The sequence below is a fragment of the Scatophagus argus genome, chromosome 12, assembly GCF_020382885.2.
Source record: "Scatophagus argus isolate fScaArg1 chromosome 12, fScaArg1.pri, whole genome shotgun sequence".
Classification (NCBI taxonomy): domain Eukaryota; kingdom Metazoa; phylum Chordata; class Actinopteri; family Scatophagidae; genus Scatophagus; species Scatophagus argus.
The window spans coordinates 18,533,612-18,549,896 of NC_058504.1; the positions used below are offsets into that span (position 1 = coordinate 18,533,612).

The 16,285-nt window shown below is 41.6% G+C and overlaps 2 protein-coding genes across 2 annotated transcripts; one reads left to right on the plus strand and one right to left on the minus strand.

The window, feature by feature from the left end:
* Positions 1–3,035: 3,035 nt before the first annotated feature.
* On the plus strand, positions 3,036–10,496 carry LOC124067889 (integral membrane protein 2A-like). Its single transcript, XM_046405635.1, has 6 exons — positions 3,036–3,451; positions 3,853–3,990; positions 6,730–6,915; positions 7,032–7,142; positions 8,538–8,682; positions 9,076–10,496. Exons 1-6 carry the CDS (start codon positions 3,380–3,382, stop codon positions 9,168–9,170), a joined length of 747 nt encoding a protein of 248 aa, XP_046261591.1. The 5' UTR covers positions 3,036–3,379; the 3' UTR covers positions 9,171–10,496.
* A 166-nt stretch (positions 10,497–10,662) lies between these two features.
* On the minus strand, positions 10,663–16,036 carry gpr174 (G protein-coupled receptor 174). Its single transcript, XM_046405633.1, has 3 exons — positions 15,505–16,036; positions 12,516–15,249; positions 10,663–11,686 (listed from the first exon to the last, which is right to left on the minus strand). Exons 2-3 carry the CDS (start codon positions 12,717–12,719, stop codon positions 10,853–10,855), a joined length of 1,038 nt encoding a protein of 345 aa, XP_046261589.1. The 5' UTR covers positions 12,720–15,249; positions 15,505–16,036; the 3' UTR covers positions 10,663–10,852.
* Positions 16,037–16,285: the final 249 nt, after the last annotated feature.

Here is a 16,285-nt window from a genome sequence, read left to right on the forward strand (position 1 = left end):
AGTGAAGCTACAGCACCTTGATTGCCCCCTGGCTCATGTCATATAGGCCATAAACCCTGCACTGTCCAGGTTAACAGAGGAGACTCTGAACAAATTAAAAACTCCAAGTACACGTCAAATAAATTTTTCTCTCAGGCTATGTGTTAAAGTGTTCATTTTTCTGATAAGTTATTTGATATAAAAAAAGAGGTGAAATAACAGCTGAGCACTTGTCGCGATCGATTCAGACAGGTGTATGGGCAGGAACTCAATCGTGCAGCACCGCCGCCCGATGACTACTGCACAGTCGCGGGCTCCAAATGCTCAAGATCGCAGCGCTGCTATCCAGTATACTTTTGTACAGTGGGAGGCACATAGTCCATGTCACAGCGGTTCAGTTAAATACCTTACAGTTTAAATCACTATTCACAAAAATGATACAACATTCCTCAAATTAGAAAAAGCTGCCAGTAACATTTTGCTAATTAATAACACCATCTATGTTAGCATAATCACTAAAGAACTCATGTTGCTGAAGTTTAATTTACAGTATCTCTTAACTGTAATTTTTTGGAGGCAATACAATGGACTATAGTGACTGTGTTTATAGAATTGATTGCTTTGTTTTGGACGTAGTACACATGCTTCCTGGTTGATGATTTACACAGTAATAAAGTCTATAGTATCTCAGACATTTTTTAGGTTTTACTGATGCAACACACACCAGCTAACTAAAAAACAACTGTAGTTACCAAGAATTTTGGGCTTTATGCAGAAACCTATGAATAGCTGCAACACAATCCTGATCTTTATTGACATTACATCCCCCACTCTATCCTGCCCAGAGCTTCTTCAGCATGAAATTATTACATTTCCCCGAGGTGAGCCAAGCTGAGAGGATGAAGACAGGCAGACAAGAAGTGCTATGGGAGAGAGAAGGTAGCTTTAGAAGCTGATACTCACAGGAAAGACTCATTTGTCACCCTTGTCTCAAAGCCACATGTGATTGCCAAGAGTGTGTGTGGTGGATCAAGGATCATGACAGTGTGATGCGTGCTGATTTTGGAGGAGGGGGTCTGAAAGGCGCTTTGAAGCTGCGTCATGACTCTCCACCACATGTCTACTCATGAGATCTGCCCTTCTATTTCTTCTTACATTTTGTCCATCTTTCTCTCTCTCTCTCTCTCACTCTCTGACCACTAAATGTTCTCCCACTGGAGGCACATGGTGATTATGGTGTGTCCACATGAAGAGATGTCAGTGACGCTATGAAGCATTGAGCAGTGTCTAAGTTTTTGGTTCAACGCAACTCTGTGGCCAGCTGTTACCATAGCAGTTTTAAGGCTGTGTGTGTGTGTGTCTGCTGTATGTATAGCTTGGGAGCAGTGAAAGGGACAAAGCCATTTGTCACTTGTGGCTTCACATGTCTGGTATTTAAATTGATGACAAATCTATGGAGTGTGTGTCTGTGTGTATGTGTTCATATTTGTTGGCTTGCGTGCGGGTGATGTCATGCATGAGAGCGTCTTTTTCTCACACTTTTATAAAGCCAGCTCTACCCCTGCAGACTTTCACAGTTTGCTGACATTGCAGGCAAGTAGCGTTTGCGTACACATGTGCATGTGTGTATTTGTATTGCTTTTATTGGACTTTTGCTGCAGACCACAGGGAAACATTGGCACTCCATCTCCATCATGCACGCCTGCCATCCACCATTATGACGCCCACCGCCTCTGTGTGTCTGCATGCATGTGCACAAAAACATGGGTGTCCATTTGTGTATGTTTTGCTCTTTTCAGTCTGAGAAATTCTACCTAGCAGGCGTGTTATAAAGCTTGAGACATAAACTGGATGGACGGCGAGTTTAATCTGCCATTAATCAGCTCCTCGGAAAACTCACTCAAGCATCAGACACTGCAGATTGCTCTGCCTCTCCCTGTAACTCTCTCTGTGTGTTTTTCCCAGTCATCACTTTACTTTCCCCCAGAACCCCCCCCCCCCCCAATTATCCCTTGTTTCCCTCTGGAACAAGAGTGTGGTCGCTCCCTCACTCACTCCTCTGTTTTTTTCTCTTTCTTTCTCTGTTGTGTGTGATGCTGAGAAGCCCTCAGGATTAAATCTAAGTCTTTTGTTTATCATCTCAACTATTACTGCTAATGCTGGATCTCCCACTCTCCTGCTGTGTGTGTGTGTGTGTGTGTGTGTGCGTGTGTGTGTGTCCATGCATGCATGTGTGGGCAAGCTCTCAGATCAAACACAGCGTAAGACGAGCCCATAAACAAGCCTTCAGGACCACTTAGGATTTTCAGGGAGAGTCTGCCTGTAAAGGGGATATGCAGAGGGGGAGTTAGGTACAGAAATCAGCTGCTATGTTTATGTACCTTTCAGTAGTGATTACCGGTCCAATCTGTCTGTTTAACAGAGGAAATATCATAGCCTCACAGAGTCCATGTGTGTGTTTGTGAGACTGGGAGATGCATATGGTACAGTTGCACTGGAGAGAAGCCACCGAGTTGCGTGGAATTAGAGTACTGGTCCTGCAGTAAGTGTTTATTTACATACATTCAACCTTAACTGAGTCAGTAGAGTGAAAGCAGAGGAAGCAGAGGACCACCAGAGACCAGAGGACTGAGGATATGTGTCAGACAGTATGGCCTTGGCACCGGCTTGTGTTTCCACACAGTGCAATGAAGACTGTGTACTGAGTGTGTCAGTGTGAGTGGGCAGACACACTGGCAGGTAGTACCCAGTCCGTAGGAGGGAATATTCACATTACAGTCAGTTTGTAGAGTGGAATATTCACAGAGATGAATAGGCTACTTTATACACTCAAAATATGACTTTGATTATGTTACTTAATTGGATCATTTTTGTGTCGTGTACTGTGGAGAATATAGCAGGTAACGGGAGACAAGTTTAACTACAAGTGTACGTAGTGAAAGTCTTGTGGTATTAGGTTCACTCCAATGAATGAAGGCTGATTTTTCACGATGGGGAGCATTTCGTCAAGAGGAAAGTGGGGACAGTTTCCACTTCTGACCACTGGGTGGCGTCAAACCTACACAAATGAATTCTCAAGAGAGGATACTGACTGAAAAAAATGAAGCAATAAATGGTTTTAGAGATCACTGTCAAACCAGCAGTAAGCGTTAAATAAATTATTACGGACGTCAGGTATTTTTCTGTGTTATGTAGCCTTGCACGTTAAAGGAGTCTTTCTATCTTACATTTCGGAGGTTATTTTAATCCCCTCCAGCCACCGGAAGCGCTAGATAAAGCCGAGGTTGCAAAGTGCGTCACAGCGCGGAGCTGCGGAGAACAAACTGTGCCTGCAGTCCAGCGTCGGCAATATTTCCTTTTCTATTTCGCAAGAAACCCGAGCTGACGTTTCCTCTCCGGCATGGTGAAGATTGCTTTTAACTCGGCCCTGGCCCAGAAGGCGCTGGGCAAAGAGGTGCCAGCCGCTGTGAAGGTGAGCTAACGGGGTTACAGTGCGGCGTCTCAGCCCGGTGTCTGTTTTTAGCAGGCCTGCAACTGCCGCAAGCAAGCAGCTGTGAATCGTGAACTACTGCATATGTTTTATACGCTCGTCATGTATTATCTTGCATTTTGCTAATTTGATATTCAGAGGTTAGCAGTGTTTTTCTCAAAATGCATGGAGAGCCATATTGCACCTGATGCAGCACATAGTGGGACCGCCCATCTGTGGAACAGCTGCTCTGCAGAGGCCAAACATTGGATGGGATTAGGCCTGTAGATTCCTGAGCCAAAGTGTAGAATGTCAATATTCAAAATATGCATGACTATGATTTGCTGTAGGTTTGCTGACACTATTAGGTACGCGTGTGTGTGTGTGTGTGTGTGTGTGTTTAGGATCCTGAGCTGGCCTCTGCTCCAGCTGGCAACGAGGGCTCCACAGGTCGCTGTCTGCTCACCCTGCTGGGCATCGCCTTCATCCTCAGTGGGCTCATTGTGGGGGGAGCGTGTCTCTATCGATATTTCACCCCGAAGGTATGTGTGTGAGGTTACACTGTCGTTTTAAGAGGAACTACTCTACAGGCTAAATATATATAACCACTGATATTAGAGCTCTTTTGATCTTTCTATACGTTTCATTATGAGGAGACTAAGTTATTAACTCAGACAGCCACGCATGTGCCACAAGGGATGTGATGTGATCCAATATGTTGTTTACAATAAACAGAAACGTCCTGTCCAGACATAGAGGTTTAAATTTTATTTCTCATGTTAAAATTATCAAATGCTTAAAATTTACATTATGGTTATATTATACAGTATGTGCCCAGTTTTTTTTATGTTTTTTGTTTTTCATTGAACTGATTGCAGCAGGTCAGATACAGTCACGCAGCGTCTGAGTCCAGCAGTGCTGGGAAAGCTTCTTTGAAGCATAGCTTTTGCTACCAGTTATGTTGCTACCAGAGAAATTGAACTACAGCAAGGTTACCCATAGACAGAATTCTAGTTTGGTTTGCTAAAGCAACTTAGAAAAAAATGTTTTTTAAAAAAAATTATCAAGTTCACAGTGTTCATGTGGTATGAAATTGTAACATGTAATACAGTAAAGCCACATGCTAGTAAAAGAAGTCCACTCCTTGTTTGCAGGTCCTATGCAAACCCAAAGACTGAAATACCCCACTGTTCATAGAAAAGTGCAAGGGATGTCATGTTTGACAGACAGTGTGTGTGTGTGGGGGGGGGGTTATTAAGGCTGCTGTTAGCTGCTGATTGGACACTCTGGTTTTGGTAGGAAACCAGAATGCTGACCCTCACTGGCTTCTGCCTTCAGAGAAAGTGCAGACTTCACTGTTTTTAATTTTGCTGCGTGGTCAGTCAGAGGATCCCATATTCAGTACAGAATCTCTGTGCCCACACGGATTTTATGCTTATGCAAATGAAGCAAACCTAAAAAAATATTCTATTATTAAATTATTAATACCAAGCATAAAAACTTCTAAGGTCAAATGAAATTCAGCTTTGTCCATGAAGTTCATCTTACTTACAAACTGCAGTATTAAAGACTCAACATTATGATTCTCTTTCTTGTTGTTCGAGCAACATGTTTTTAGTCCTTCATACTACATACATAAACTATACAAACAAGTAATGAATTTCAGAGTAAAATTAGATATACACAATTATTCATATTCTTGTATACATATAGATTTATGTGTACACATCCAGGAAATAATTCTGTGAATATTTTAAACTTGATGTGGGTGAATGAAAACAGCAGCAATAAAATTATGATTAAATCAAAAGTTCCACTGTGCTTCCACAGTGGGACACACTGTCTGTCACCTCTGACTGCATTAGAGCACCAATCATCACTGATTTGAGTCAGTTTTTCCTCGTCCTGTCAGAGTCCTCCTGTCTTGTTTTGTTCCTGTGTGAAACCTCACTGAAATACTTCCTGTGCAGTTGAAATACAATTAGAAAAAATGGAAAAAGAAGAAGAAGAATATTAAAACAAGTGAAATAAAATTTCTAAGACTTTCCCACTTAAACTTAAGACTAGATCCTGGAAGAGATAAGAAACCCTCTGTGTTCAGACAATGGGAGGCACCATGCAGCTGTTTGATTGAGAAAATGTATGTGATGTCAAATGTAATGTTATTTGAAAGTAAAATATGTACTGTATCAGTGAGGCGAAGCTTTTCCAGCTGAGCTTTCTGTATGAAAGCATCTCACCAGCAAGTGTAGAAGGGGACTGATGAGAACATCTGACATACTGGACGCTATGGGTTCAATGCTGTCTTATATGACCTGAGATTACTAACGTTATTAAATATCTCTGGAACACTGCACGTGTGAGAGAGAGAGACTTACTTTCTTTTGCCCAGAAGCTAAGCATTAGCTGTTCCCATCAGGGCTGCAGTGCAGTCATGTCCACTTGTAATCCAGCCTTATAGCAGTTATAAATCTGACTGTCTTCGGTTAGAATTTATCCATTTTGCCATATAAAGTTATTGGCAAGTTGTCCATTTGCAATCCCATGATGCCTTGGTTTAATCTACAAACCAATCAAAGCTGTGATTTCATTCTTTTTTATATTAATCAAACTACTGTAGTTTTTAAAAGGAGTCATCACACCTCCGTGCCAAGAAATAAAGTTTCTGTTCCTTCTTTGCTCACAGAAGTGCTCTGAGAAATTTTCCACATCAGTCCTGAGCACTCTTAGCAATGGTCAAGCCAAGTTCTGAATACTGTCGTTCTTCTATGTAGTGCTATTATAACTAACTTAAACAACATATCAGCTAAAAAACAAATACATACAATACATAGTCTTCAGAATTCCAATTATAACAACCTGTCGTGTTTGTCCTTTGTAATGTATGATGTTTATTGCATGTATGTTTCCTTCTCTCTCTCTCTCTCTCTCTCTCTTTCATTCTCTCTGTCCTGTCTACCTCTTCTTCCCCCCTTTCACCCGACCGACTATCAGCAGGATAGTTCCCCCTTGTGAGCCGGGTCCTGCTCAAGGTTTCTTCCTGTTAAAAGGGAGTTTTTCCTTGCCACTGTCTGCTTGCTTGGGGCCTGGGTTTCTGTAAAGCATCTAGAGACAATTTTGATTGTATAAGGTGCTATATAAATAAATAAATTGAAATAAAATTGAATACAGCTCCTAACACCTAAAATGCAAAATCTCATCAAAAGTTTTATCTGCCTGTCTTTGTCTGTGTGTGCACTGAAGGGATTCATTTTGTTCTTACTCTGGCATGTTTCCTCCAGAGGCTGTATCACGGTGCGATGCAGTTCAGTGACGTGTCAGCTGGAGCTGGAGGAGAGAGCCAGCCATACTACCTGCCGCAGGTGGAGGAGGAGGTGGAGATCTCTGACAGCATGGCTGTCATTAGTGTCCCACCACCCCGCTTCAGACCTGGAGACCCTGCTTACATCCTGCATGACTTCAACAGGGTAATGCTCACATGCTGAACTCCCTGCATATCCTGCTCCTGATGTGGTTTAAATTCTTTTCTGATTATTTCTGTGTGTGTGTGTGTGTGTGTGTGTGTGTGTGTGTGTGAGAGTAGAAGCTGACAGCATATCTAGACCTGACTCTGAGGACCTGCTTTGTGATTCCTCTGAACACCTCAGTGGTGCTCCCCCCTCAGGACCTCATCGACCTCTTCTCACAGCTGATGGTGAGTACTGATCAGCTCATGTCCTCAGGATCTCAGAATGCAGCTCTGCCAGTGGAAGAGACCTTGCTTGGGTGACACACTACACAGACACATTGCTCTCACCCCAAGCTCATGTTAAGCCCTAATATTCAGGACTAAATATTAACTTCGGGAAATCCAGGGATCTATATTAATTTCAAAGATTGTTTGTTGTTGTAATCCTGTGCAAATCTAAAAATTTCCAGCGTACATCACCTTCCGCTATTCCAGACAGTCTGGGATATTAATAAGTCTGTATGAATCAGTGACTGAGTAATCCAGACCAGAATTCAGAGCTCACATGTTTTTTTCTATTTCTTGTGTCTTGTATTGTCTATAGATACACTATACAGACAAAAGTATTGGGAGCACTACAACTTCATGGACATTACTGGCATTGCATTCTATAAACATAGGCTTTGCAGCTATAACAGCTTTCACTCCTCTGGAAAGGCTTTCCACAAGATTTTGGAGGAATTTTTGCCCATTCATTCAGTAGAGTATTTGTGAGGTCAGACCCTAATGTTGGACCAGAAGGTCTGGCTCACAGTCTCTGTTCCAGTTCATCCCAAAGGTGTTGGTTGGGGTTCAGTTCAGGGCTCTGTGAGGGTCAGTCAAGTTCTTCCACACCAAACTCATCCAACTATGTCTTTATGGAGCTTTGCTTTGTGCACTGGGACACAGTCAGGCTGGAATAGAAAAGGACCTTCCCCAAACTGTTGCCACAAAGTTGGAAGCATAGCCCAACCCAACCCCTGAAGAATACACCCATACCACCCCTGAATTTATTGATAAAGAGGTGTGTCCCAGTACTTTTGTCTGCATGGTGTAAATGGTGTAAATGTTTACATTTGCATGCTAACATGCTCACAGTAAAAGTGCTAATGCTGGTGTTTTGTAACATGTAGCCTGACATGTTGACATGCTAACATAATTGCAGGTTAGCAGTCAACACAAAGCACAGCTGAGGCACATGGGAATGTCAAGTTTTTAATCTGTGTAAAATTTTATCCTAGTTGAAAACTTTAGTGTTTTGGATTTAGGGTTTTTAGTGAGAGTTGAACATTGACAGTAGTCAGTCCCAAGACTGTATGTAGTAGGCACTCAGAGTTTGGTTGGTTTCACTGAGTTCTCCACCAGGACCGGCTGTCCAGCATTTGGCACTTGGTGGGTGGTGGTGCAATCAACAAATTTCATTATCCACTGTGAAATTGTTCCACAAAATGCAGTTTGGGCATGATTCATCGTCAAATACTTCCCACTCTTTGTTCACACTTTGCTATAGTCATGTTCGCTGAACTGCTTTTTTAGTTCAAGAAAACTAAAAGTGTTTTCATGTGCTACAATTCTGTCATATTCCCCACCTTTTTGTCCCAGTCTGGCTCTTACCGCAGCTACTTGGTGCATGAGGACCTGGTGGTGACAGAGCGCATCAATGATATCAAGCCTCTGGGCTTCTACATCCGCCGGCTGTGTGATGGAAAGGAAACATACAGAATGCAACGCCGCTCCAGCCTGCCAGGTGTGAATTCACTGCTCAGTGAAAACTGACTTTGTAACCTTTGAAACTACCAGCATGCAATTTAATATTGTGCCTCCACCATTTTGTACACTGAGCACTGATAAATGAAGTTTATTCATCATTTCCAGGCAGGCCCACATGGAGTTTGTCACATGCCGTCACATGATGTTTGTCCCTTTTTGACATTCGAGATTTTAAGAGGACCCACTGTGCTGTTACATTTGTAGTTCACTCAGAAAGTAGAAGCTAATTAGCTTAGCATGCTGCTGTTAGCACTGATTCTGAATAGGCACTACCAGAAACTACATTGCTATTGATCCAGTAACATCAAGTTTTATCCAGTGACTCCATCACTAAGGACTGTTGTTTTGTGTTCACCTTTGTGTCCGTCAGGCGGAGGCATCCAGAAGCGTTCTGCAGATGAATGTTTCACCATCCACCACTTTGAGAACAAGTTTGTGACAGAGACCAGGATCTGCAAGGCTTGATGGGAAAGCGTGAGCATAGGGCAGAAAGCCTCAGAGAAAGAGTGATGGAGAGCCAGAGAGAGACGGAGACAGAGACCGAGAGAGGAGGAGAGAGTAGGTGAAGGAGGGAACAACTTTTAGCAGAAAGTTACTTTTGTATAAAACTCCAGTTTTTGCCTCCCCTGCTTTAACCCCAGTGATAAGTGAATTTAAGTTATAGCGTTACATAGCCTAACCCCCATCCTCTGCTGTATTCCCCTGAATCTGTATAACTCATAGCTCTCTTGTTCAAAAATTCACTAGTTAATCTCGTACTAATAACCAGCATCACCCTGCTTACTAAGTATTAAGTTTCATTTGTTCAGTTGTTTTCTTTTTTTGTTCTGTTGCTGTAGCTTCCTGCAGCCTTCTAGTTGTTACTGTATTAAAACATCCAAAGACCTCCAGATGAGCGTCCTTATACTGATATTCCTAGTGATACTGAGAAGTCATTCATATCAGAACTGTTTGTGTGTCAGCTTACTGTTCCTGCTAGAACAGCCTTGACAAGACCTACTGTATGTTATGGTATGATACAGCACAAGTCACTCTACAGATGTATGGTACTATTCAGTACACATGTAACATGGTTGTTAAGGTCTTTTATGGGTGGTACCAGGGAAGCCCAGAGGTCTCAGTCACCATTTTTGTAAATATTTCCCAGAGTGCCCTGCTGCTCCCAGAGCCCTCTGCTGTCCTGCTGTGTGATGACTTTGTGTAATTTGATGGTGTTATGCCTGATGGTGAACAGTCCAGCACCCTATATGACAAGTGTTTGTGTTTGTGTAGAAACCTCATTTGTAACAATAAACTTGAAGGATTGCTTGGTGAGCTAAGGATAAGCTAAAGGAAAATGTCACCAAATTTGAAAACACTTTCCCTCTGAGTTTTTGGACTCTTATGTATCATTAATTTGTAGTCCTGTGACCTGAGATGAACTTCACTGAGATAGCTGTAATTTATAGCTTCATATTAGTGGATACAAGTTTTGCAGAACACCATAAATTTTAAGTGGTCACAGGAAGAATATGTTTGTAAAAAAATTGACTGAATCTGCATAAAACTCCTTTCCTTGATCTTGAAGCCCTTAAGGAAAAATGTGGCCTTCAGCCAAATTATTTTGAGTTGCTTTCAGTGGTTTCACATTCGATGCCTGCACAGAAAGACAATCAGGAAATGGGTTCATGTGTTTCTGTCTCAGTGTTTTAACAATGCTAGAAGATTAGAGAAAAACCAATGTTGTGTGCAGCTACTGAACTTGAACTTCACTTTGTTGTTGAATAAAGTTGCATTTCTTTACCTATTGAACATTTTTTGGCTGCCTGCTTATTATAGTGTCAACAAAAACTGGATCTATAGGAAACGGGTAGGTTGTTTCAGGGTTTGCCTGTATTCTGTACTTCCTGGGGCTTTCTAGAGGTGTTGGCAAGTTCATCCTTCGAAAACGGCTTACTCTCCACCGGGGGCCTACACATTTAAAAATACAGTTCTTTTATTGAAGTATAAATAGAAAAAAAATTCACATTTCATATTTGCACATACTGCTTATGAGAAAATTATATTTCCCTTAGTTTTTATGAGTGCAAAGACTTTATGTACGGGATTAGTGGTTGAGATTAAACTGTTCTCCTTAAAGAGAAGCTCACTGTAGTCTATTTAGTCTATTAATCTTCTCCTCCACTTATACAGGACAGGCGCCTACCAAAAGCTATGCTTTCTGGTATCTCCGGCTTGCTCAGTCGCCTCCAGAATTCATCAGTTGTGAAATAGTACATGAGAGGGTCTAAGCTACAGTTCAGACTGGCCAGACAGAGCGTAACCGGGTGACATCGCAGAATCAGGTCCGTGAAGGCACAGCTTCTCAGCACATTGGCTTTAACCAGGAAGTCCAGGGGCATAGTGATATGATAAGGAACAAAGCACACCAAGAAAACCACAGCACAGCTTAGGACCATCCGTAAAGCCCTCCGCTTCTCTCCTTGGTCTGGAATTGCCCCTGCTGTCCGCTCCCGAAGGCTCCTGGCTGTCAGAAAGGTGCAGGCTAATACCAGGATGAGGGGGATGATGAAACCCAACAGCTCGGCTATGATCAGGAGAGCCCCGGCTGCTGGAATGCTGACAGTCCTCATGGGCAGTTCTGAGAAACACACCAAGTTGGGACCTTTGAGGTGACCGCTTGCCTCTGAGGTGAGAAGTCTGTCACTGGAGTTAGAGTTGAAGTCAATGGTGGAGTTCCTCAGGAGAGGGAAGGGAAGGCAGCATAGGAAGACCAACAGCCAACCAAGGGCACAGATCAACAGGTCTCTTTTGCGCTTGGATGAGTTATATCTCAGCGGGCGCTTGAAGAGCTCACAGCGACGCACGCTGACACACACCAGGAAGTAGATGGAGGCATACATGTTGACATACTTCAGGTAAAAGCAGATCATGCAGAGAAGATGACCAAAGGGCCAGGTGTTGTTCAGGTAATAGTAGATCCGCAGAGGCAGAGAGAGCACCTGAGGAGTGCAAGGAGTGTCAAGATGACAACAAACAAATTTTAACCTGTTATTATGATAAACAGATTGAGCAGTCCAATCACTTTTTTTCCTGAAACAGCTAGTTAATTAACAAAAGAGTTAATCCACTAAAATTTTGATGGACCAACTGTTTAAAAGATTGGTTCATAATATTCATGTTGTAGATGCCTACTTTGAACAAACATTTGCAGTTTGAGCTCACAAAACAAGCAACTTGATTATGTTACGCACAACTCTGGCATTTTTGACATTTAATGGGTTAAATTCTAACTCATTATTTAAACCCCCCTATTTATAAATAAAATAAATAACAATGATAATTAAAAAAATATGATACATAAACCATTATTGATTCATTTTCTGTTAATTTCTTTTAGCATGAATTTATTCAGAAATTCTTCCTTTTTCTCTACATTTACAATTGAAAAAATGTCATCCTTGAGATATGACTGAAAGCTCTACCAGAAATCTTGTATGAGGACCTTGGCATAAGCGGAGGTCTGCATCGTATTGTGCTATAAACTAAATGCGTTGCTTATAAATGCTTATTAGAGGCATTCAAGTAGAATGTCATGAGTTTAACAGTTAGTTGAAAATGTCCCTAAGTCTGATCCTGTGTCCTCACATGACAATTTTTCTGCACAGGAAGTGTCAGTGATGAATAATAAATCTAATGTCAGATTAGACTAAACAGACAATTTGGCAGGCAAATACATGCATAAACAAACACATGCATGAGGAATAAAAGGAGTGAAAGCCTAATAAAGTAATCAGATATGATGTGCCAAAGACATGGAGGGATTTTTACCTGCAGCAGGTCAGCCACAGCCAGGTTCATCATGAACACCACAGCCTTCTTGGTTTCTCTGACATAAACCCGAAACACCCAGAGGGCTAGCACGTTACCCAGCAGGCCTGGTGCTAAGATCACACTGTACACCACTGCATACAAGTGGTGCTGGTAAGTGCGGAGGTCTTCACTGCTTTTGCAGCTGTGGTTGACAAAGCTCATTTTAGGCCAAATGCTGTTCACTGATTACTGTTAACACAAGCTGCTTTGTGAGCCAGCTGGAAGTTGCTTGTAGTCTGGTGATGGACCTGTTTGAGCATTCCTAAAGTGTGTGTCCAGCACTGATTAAACTCTTGATGTTTCAGACTGCATTCAATCCCAAACCCCAGTCTCTTGCCCAGTGCATGCTGGGATAGGTGGTAGCAGGTGTCTGCAGAAAACAGGAGGATATTTGTGCCACAGTCAATCAACTTTTGATGACAGCATATTTTGAATGTTGCACAGATAGCTGTCAGGTCTGGTGAAATAACATTTTGCCGTCAGACATATCACACCGTACAGTACTCATTTATGCAAACACTCACACCTGTCAACCATAGCCTCAGCTTGTTATACCACGTGCAAATATAATACAGTAATTGTGTGCAACTGCAGCTTCTAGAGTCCTGTTTACTGTAATTATGCAAAACCCACAGAGAAGTTGATGCGATACTCTCCCACGTAGTGTTCATGGCTGAGCATTTTCACCCGCACGGTGGCCTACAACAGGCCGATTTGATATGTGTCGCGGCAAGGCATCACTAAAACTAGAATGGTTGCCAAAGAAGTCAAACCAGACGTGTGGTTAGCAAGTCACAACTTCAGTGTGAGGAACAAACGTTGCTGTGGTGAATTCAGTGTGATGATACATCATGCTTTGTGACATTTCCAGAAACACAAAATGAAAGTGATTCTGAAGGATTTTAGAAGGTTTTTAGCAACATAATGAACTTCAGATGTTGAATTTAAATCAACAAATGGAAATGTGGAGTAATGTCTCTAAGTGAACTTTCTCCTTGTATGCATGATCTACAGCAGAAGATGCCTACGCCTACTGCTGAAAACATTAGTAGGTGTAGCCTGGGTTAATATGGACTTTAATGTTTGCTTAACCATTTAAAAACACGCAGTATGAGCTATGAAGTTCTGTCTCTTTTATTATCTGATTTTTCTTTTTACCAGCCTGATCCTAGCTAATCATTACAAAAGAAACAGAGAAATTATTTTGTTTTCATTGTGCTGGTCTTAGATATAGTCTTAAATACAGTTAAGTTGCTGCTTTTTAAGACATTTCTGATTGCCTTTAAAATTTTTACATCCTTCATGCCTTTAAATCTCCGGTTATAATGTAAAGACATTGATAATGATTAAAAAAACATCATTACTTAGAGAAGGTTGACAAGCAGCAAAAAAACAATGTGACATAGTTGATACTGATGATGCACAGCTGTTTAACATCTGCCTTAACTTTTGGAGGATGTACTCTAAACAGAGGACTCGCAGAGGCAACTGAGTATGCTCTTGTCCTATTTTCAAGCTTCTCAACAGTGCTGCAATAAGTACCAAGATCAGTACCAACATAACAATGTAAAACCACTCAGTGACAAGTAAAGGTCCTGCATTCAGAATCTTCTCGAAATAAAAGCACAGAAATATTATATGCAAAATGAATGGAAGACGAATCTGATTCGTAATGACATTACTACACAAAGTTATACAAATCTTTTGAACTTTTCACCTGACAAGTGTATATGGAGCCCCACAGACACTTGGGAGTCACAGGTTTAATCTTTGACAATGTTTTATAAGCCTATCATATATTTTTAATGTCTTTATCTGAAAATTTACTGGTAACTATAGCTGTCAAATAAATGTAGTGGAGTAAAAAGCACAGTATTTCCCCCAGAAATATAGTGAAAGAGTGGCATTAAGTACCACAAAATGCAAAAACTCAAGTGTGTCACAATTACAGTAGAGTGCTGTACTTTCCACCACCGGTTCTGAGGCATGACATTAACAAGCAGAAGAATTTTGGCTCAGTAAAGAGGGGATTTTCTTTATGAGATACAAACTCATCCAAAGCACCCTGGTCTCTGGTGCAGAACTCTGCTTTTTATCCTACTTCACAACACTCAGAAACATCCCCCAGTGGACCCTCTGTCCCAAGTCCTCCTTTTAGCCTCTCTGGCCTTTGACCCATGTGTGACTGTTTTAGTGTGATTAGCCTCTCTAACCCTAACCCTAACCCTCTCATTGCTTTCACTTTTGCACGTACTATATGCCTGTAACAGAGACTGTCTGTGTGAACTGAAGACTTCTTCATTGTGACTGAACAATGTTATTTCACTTCCTTTTTGCAGTTTGTCTCTGTAGTCTTTTGCCTATTTGTGATATCCAGTAGAGACTTGTCATCTCACTGTGACCGAAATATCATTGCTGGTCTGATCAATCTTGTTGACATAACAGAAGTTAGGGCTATATGAAGAGTTAGAGCTATGTAAAATAAAAAAGAAAAAGAAATGCACCCTACCTTTTCAGTATACAGCAGTTTTAATCCTCTGATCTTGCCAATGGAAACCCATTATTTCATTCACTGTGACTCATCTCTGTGGGTTGTCGGTGGGCTAAAGCTTTTCCGCTCAAACACGACATCTGGCCTCATGTATCAGCACCCAAAATGTTGTCGGCGAGGACCCAGGTCTCTCCACATGTGCTGTTTCAACACACAAAACATGTCAAGATCTCCATCCCCAGATAAACCGCGTACACTTCCATGGACAGGTTCTGGTCGATGAACACACACCCTCAACATAACAGACATTCCTCACACTGGAGAAACATGTAAGATCCCCCATGAGGCATGACTCCATAAGGAAAGCATCCTTCCCTTACAGCCTGTAACACAAAACCTGCTTTTTTGTTTTGTTATATTTTTAAGAATCTATAAGATTAACAGTCAGTGTCTCACCTCTGTCGTCAAACCTGAAGCTGTGTCACGTCAAAAAGCAGAAGAGTGAAGTGTCAGCCAGCACACATGCCATCCCCTCTCTCCTCCCCCTCTAATACTATTCACTTTCTCTGTCCCACCCTCTCCTTTGTTCTTCGTCTTTTTATACTTTATCTCTTTTTCTGACTTATTTTGTATCCCATTTCTTTGATGTCTTTATTTTTAACAAATGATATTTCCTGTTTTGCTTTCTTACAGTGCTCTCTGTATGTCTCTGGCTCTCCCCTGTCTCTATCCCTGCTGTGCTGTGGGTTTTAGCGCACTAACGGTTTCCTGTGAACATGGAGGTGTGGTTTATAAGAATTTTTCACAGCTTAACGCCTGCTATTATGTCTACTTTTTTTGTTGTTTTTTTGTTGTTTATTTTATAAACTGCTGGACAGCTTCTGTCTGCTATGTGTGTCCTTTCAGTGACAGATGAATACATTATAATATGTAAGGACTGAGAATCAACTCTTGGTTTCCTTCTCTCTCATACATATATACTATCATCATATATACATGATAGTTTCAGTTACTTATTAGTAGATCAAAAGTTTGATGCAGGCCACCAGTGACAAGATGACGTGGATACATTTTGATGAGTGAATTAGACAGATTTTCCTAAGGTGGGCTGCATACATCTGTCCAAACGTGGGAGTAGTGCAGGCTTAGGTTTAGCAGATTTAAGAGGAAGGGGGGTGGGGGTGCAACCCCAGAGTCTGGCTGTTACTGGTTTACAGAGCTGCTGCAACTGTTGCCA

Excerpts from the sequence above, each read along its gene's own strand:
- LOC124067889 (XM_046405635.1), top strand. The coding sequence starts at position 3,380 with ATGGTGAAGATTGCTTTTAACTCGGCCCTGGCCCAGAAGGCGCTGGGC. Across the intron at positions 3,991-6,729 it reads ATCGATATTTCACCCCGAAG|AGGCTGTATCACGGTGCGAT; the intron begins GTATGTGTGTGA and ends TGTTTCCTCCAG. Across the intron at positions 8,683-9,075 it reads ACGCCGCTCCAGCCTGCCAG|GCGGAGGCATCCAGAAGCGT; the intron begins GTGTGAATTCAC and ends TGTGTCCGTCAG.
- gpr174 (XM_046405633.1), bottom strand. The coding sequence starts at position 12,719 with ATGAGCTTTGTCAACCACAGCTGCAAAAGCAGTGAAGACCTCCGCACT. Across the intron at positions 11,687-12,515 it reads CTGTGGCTGACCTGCTGCAG|GTGCTCTCTCTGCCTCTGCG; the intron begins GTAAAAATCCCT and ends TGCACTCCTCAG.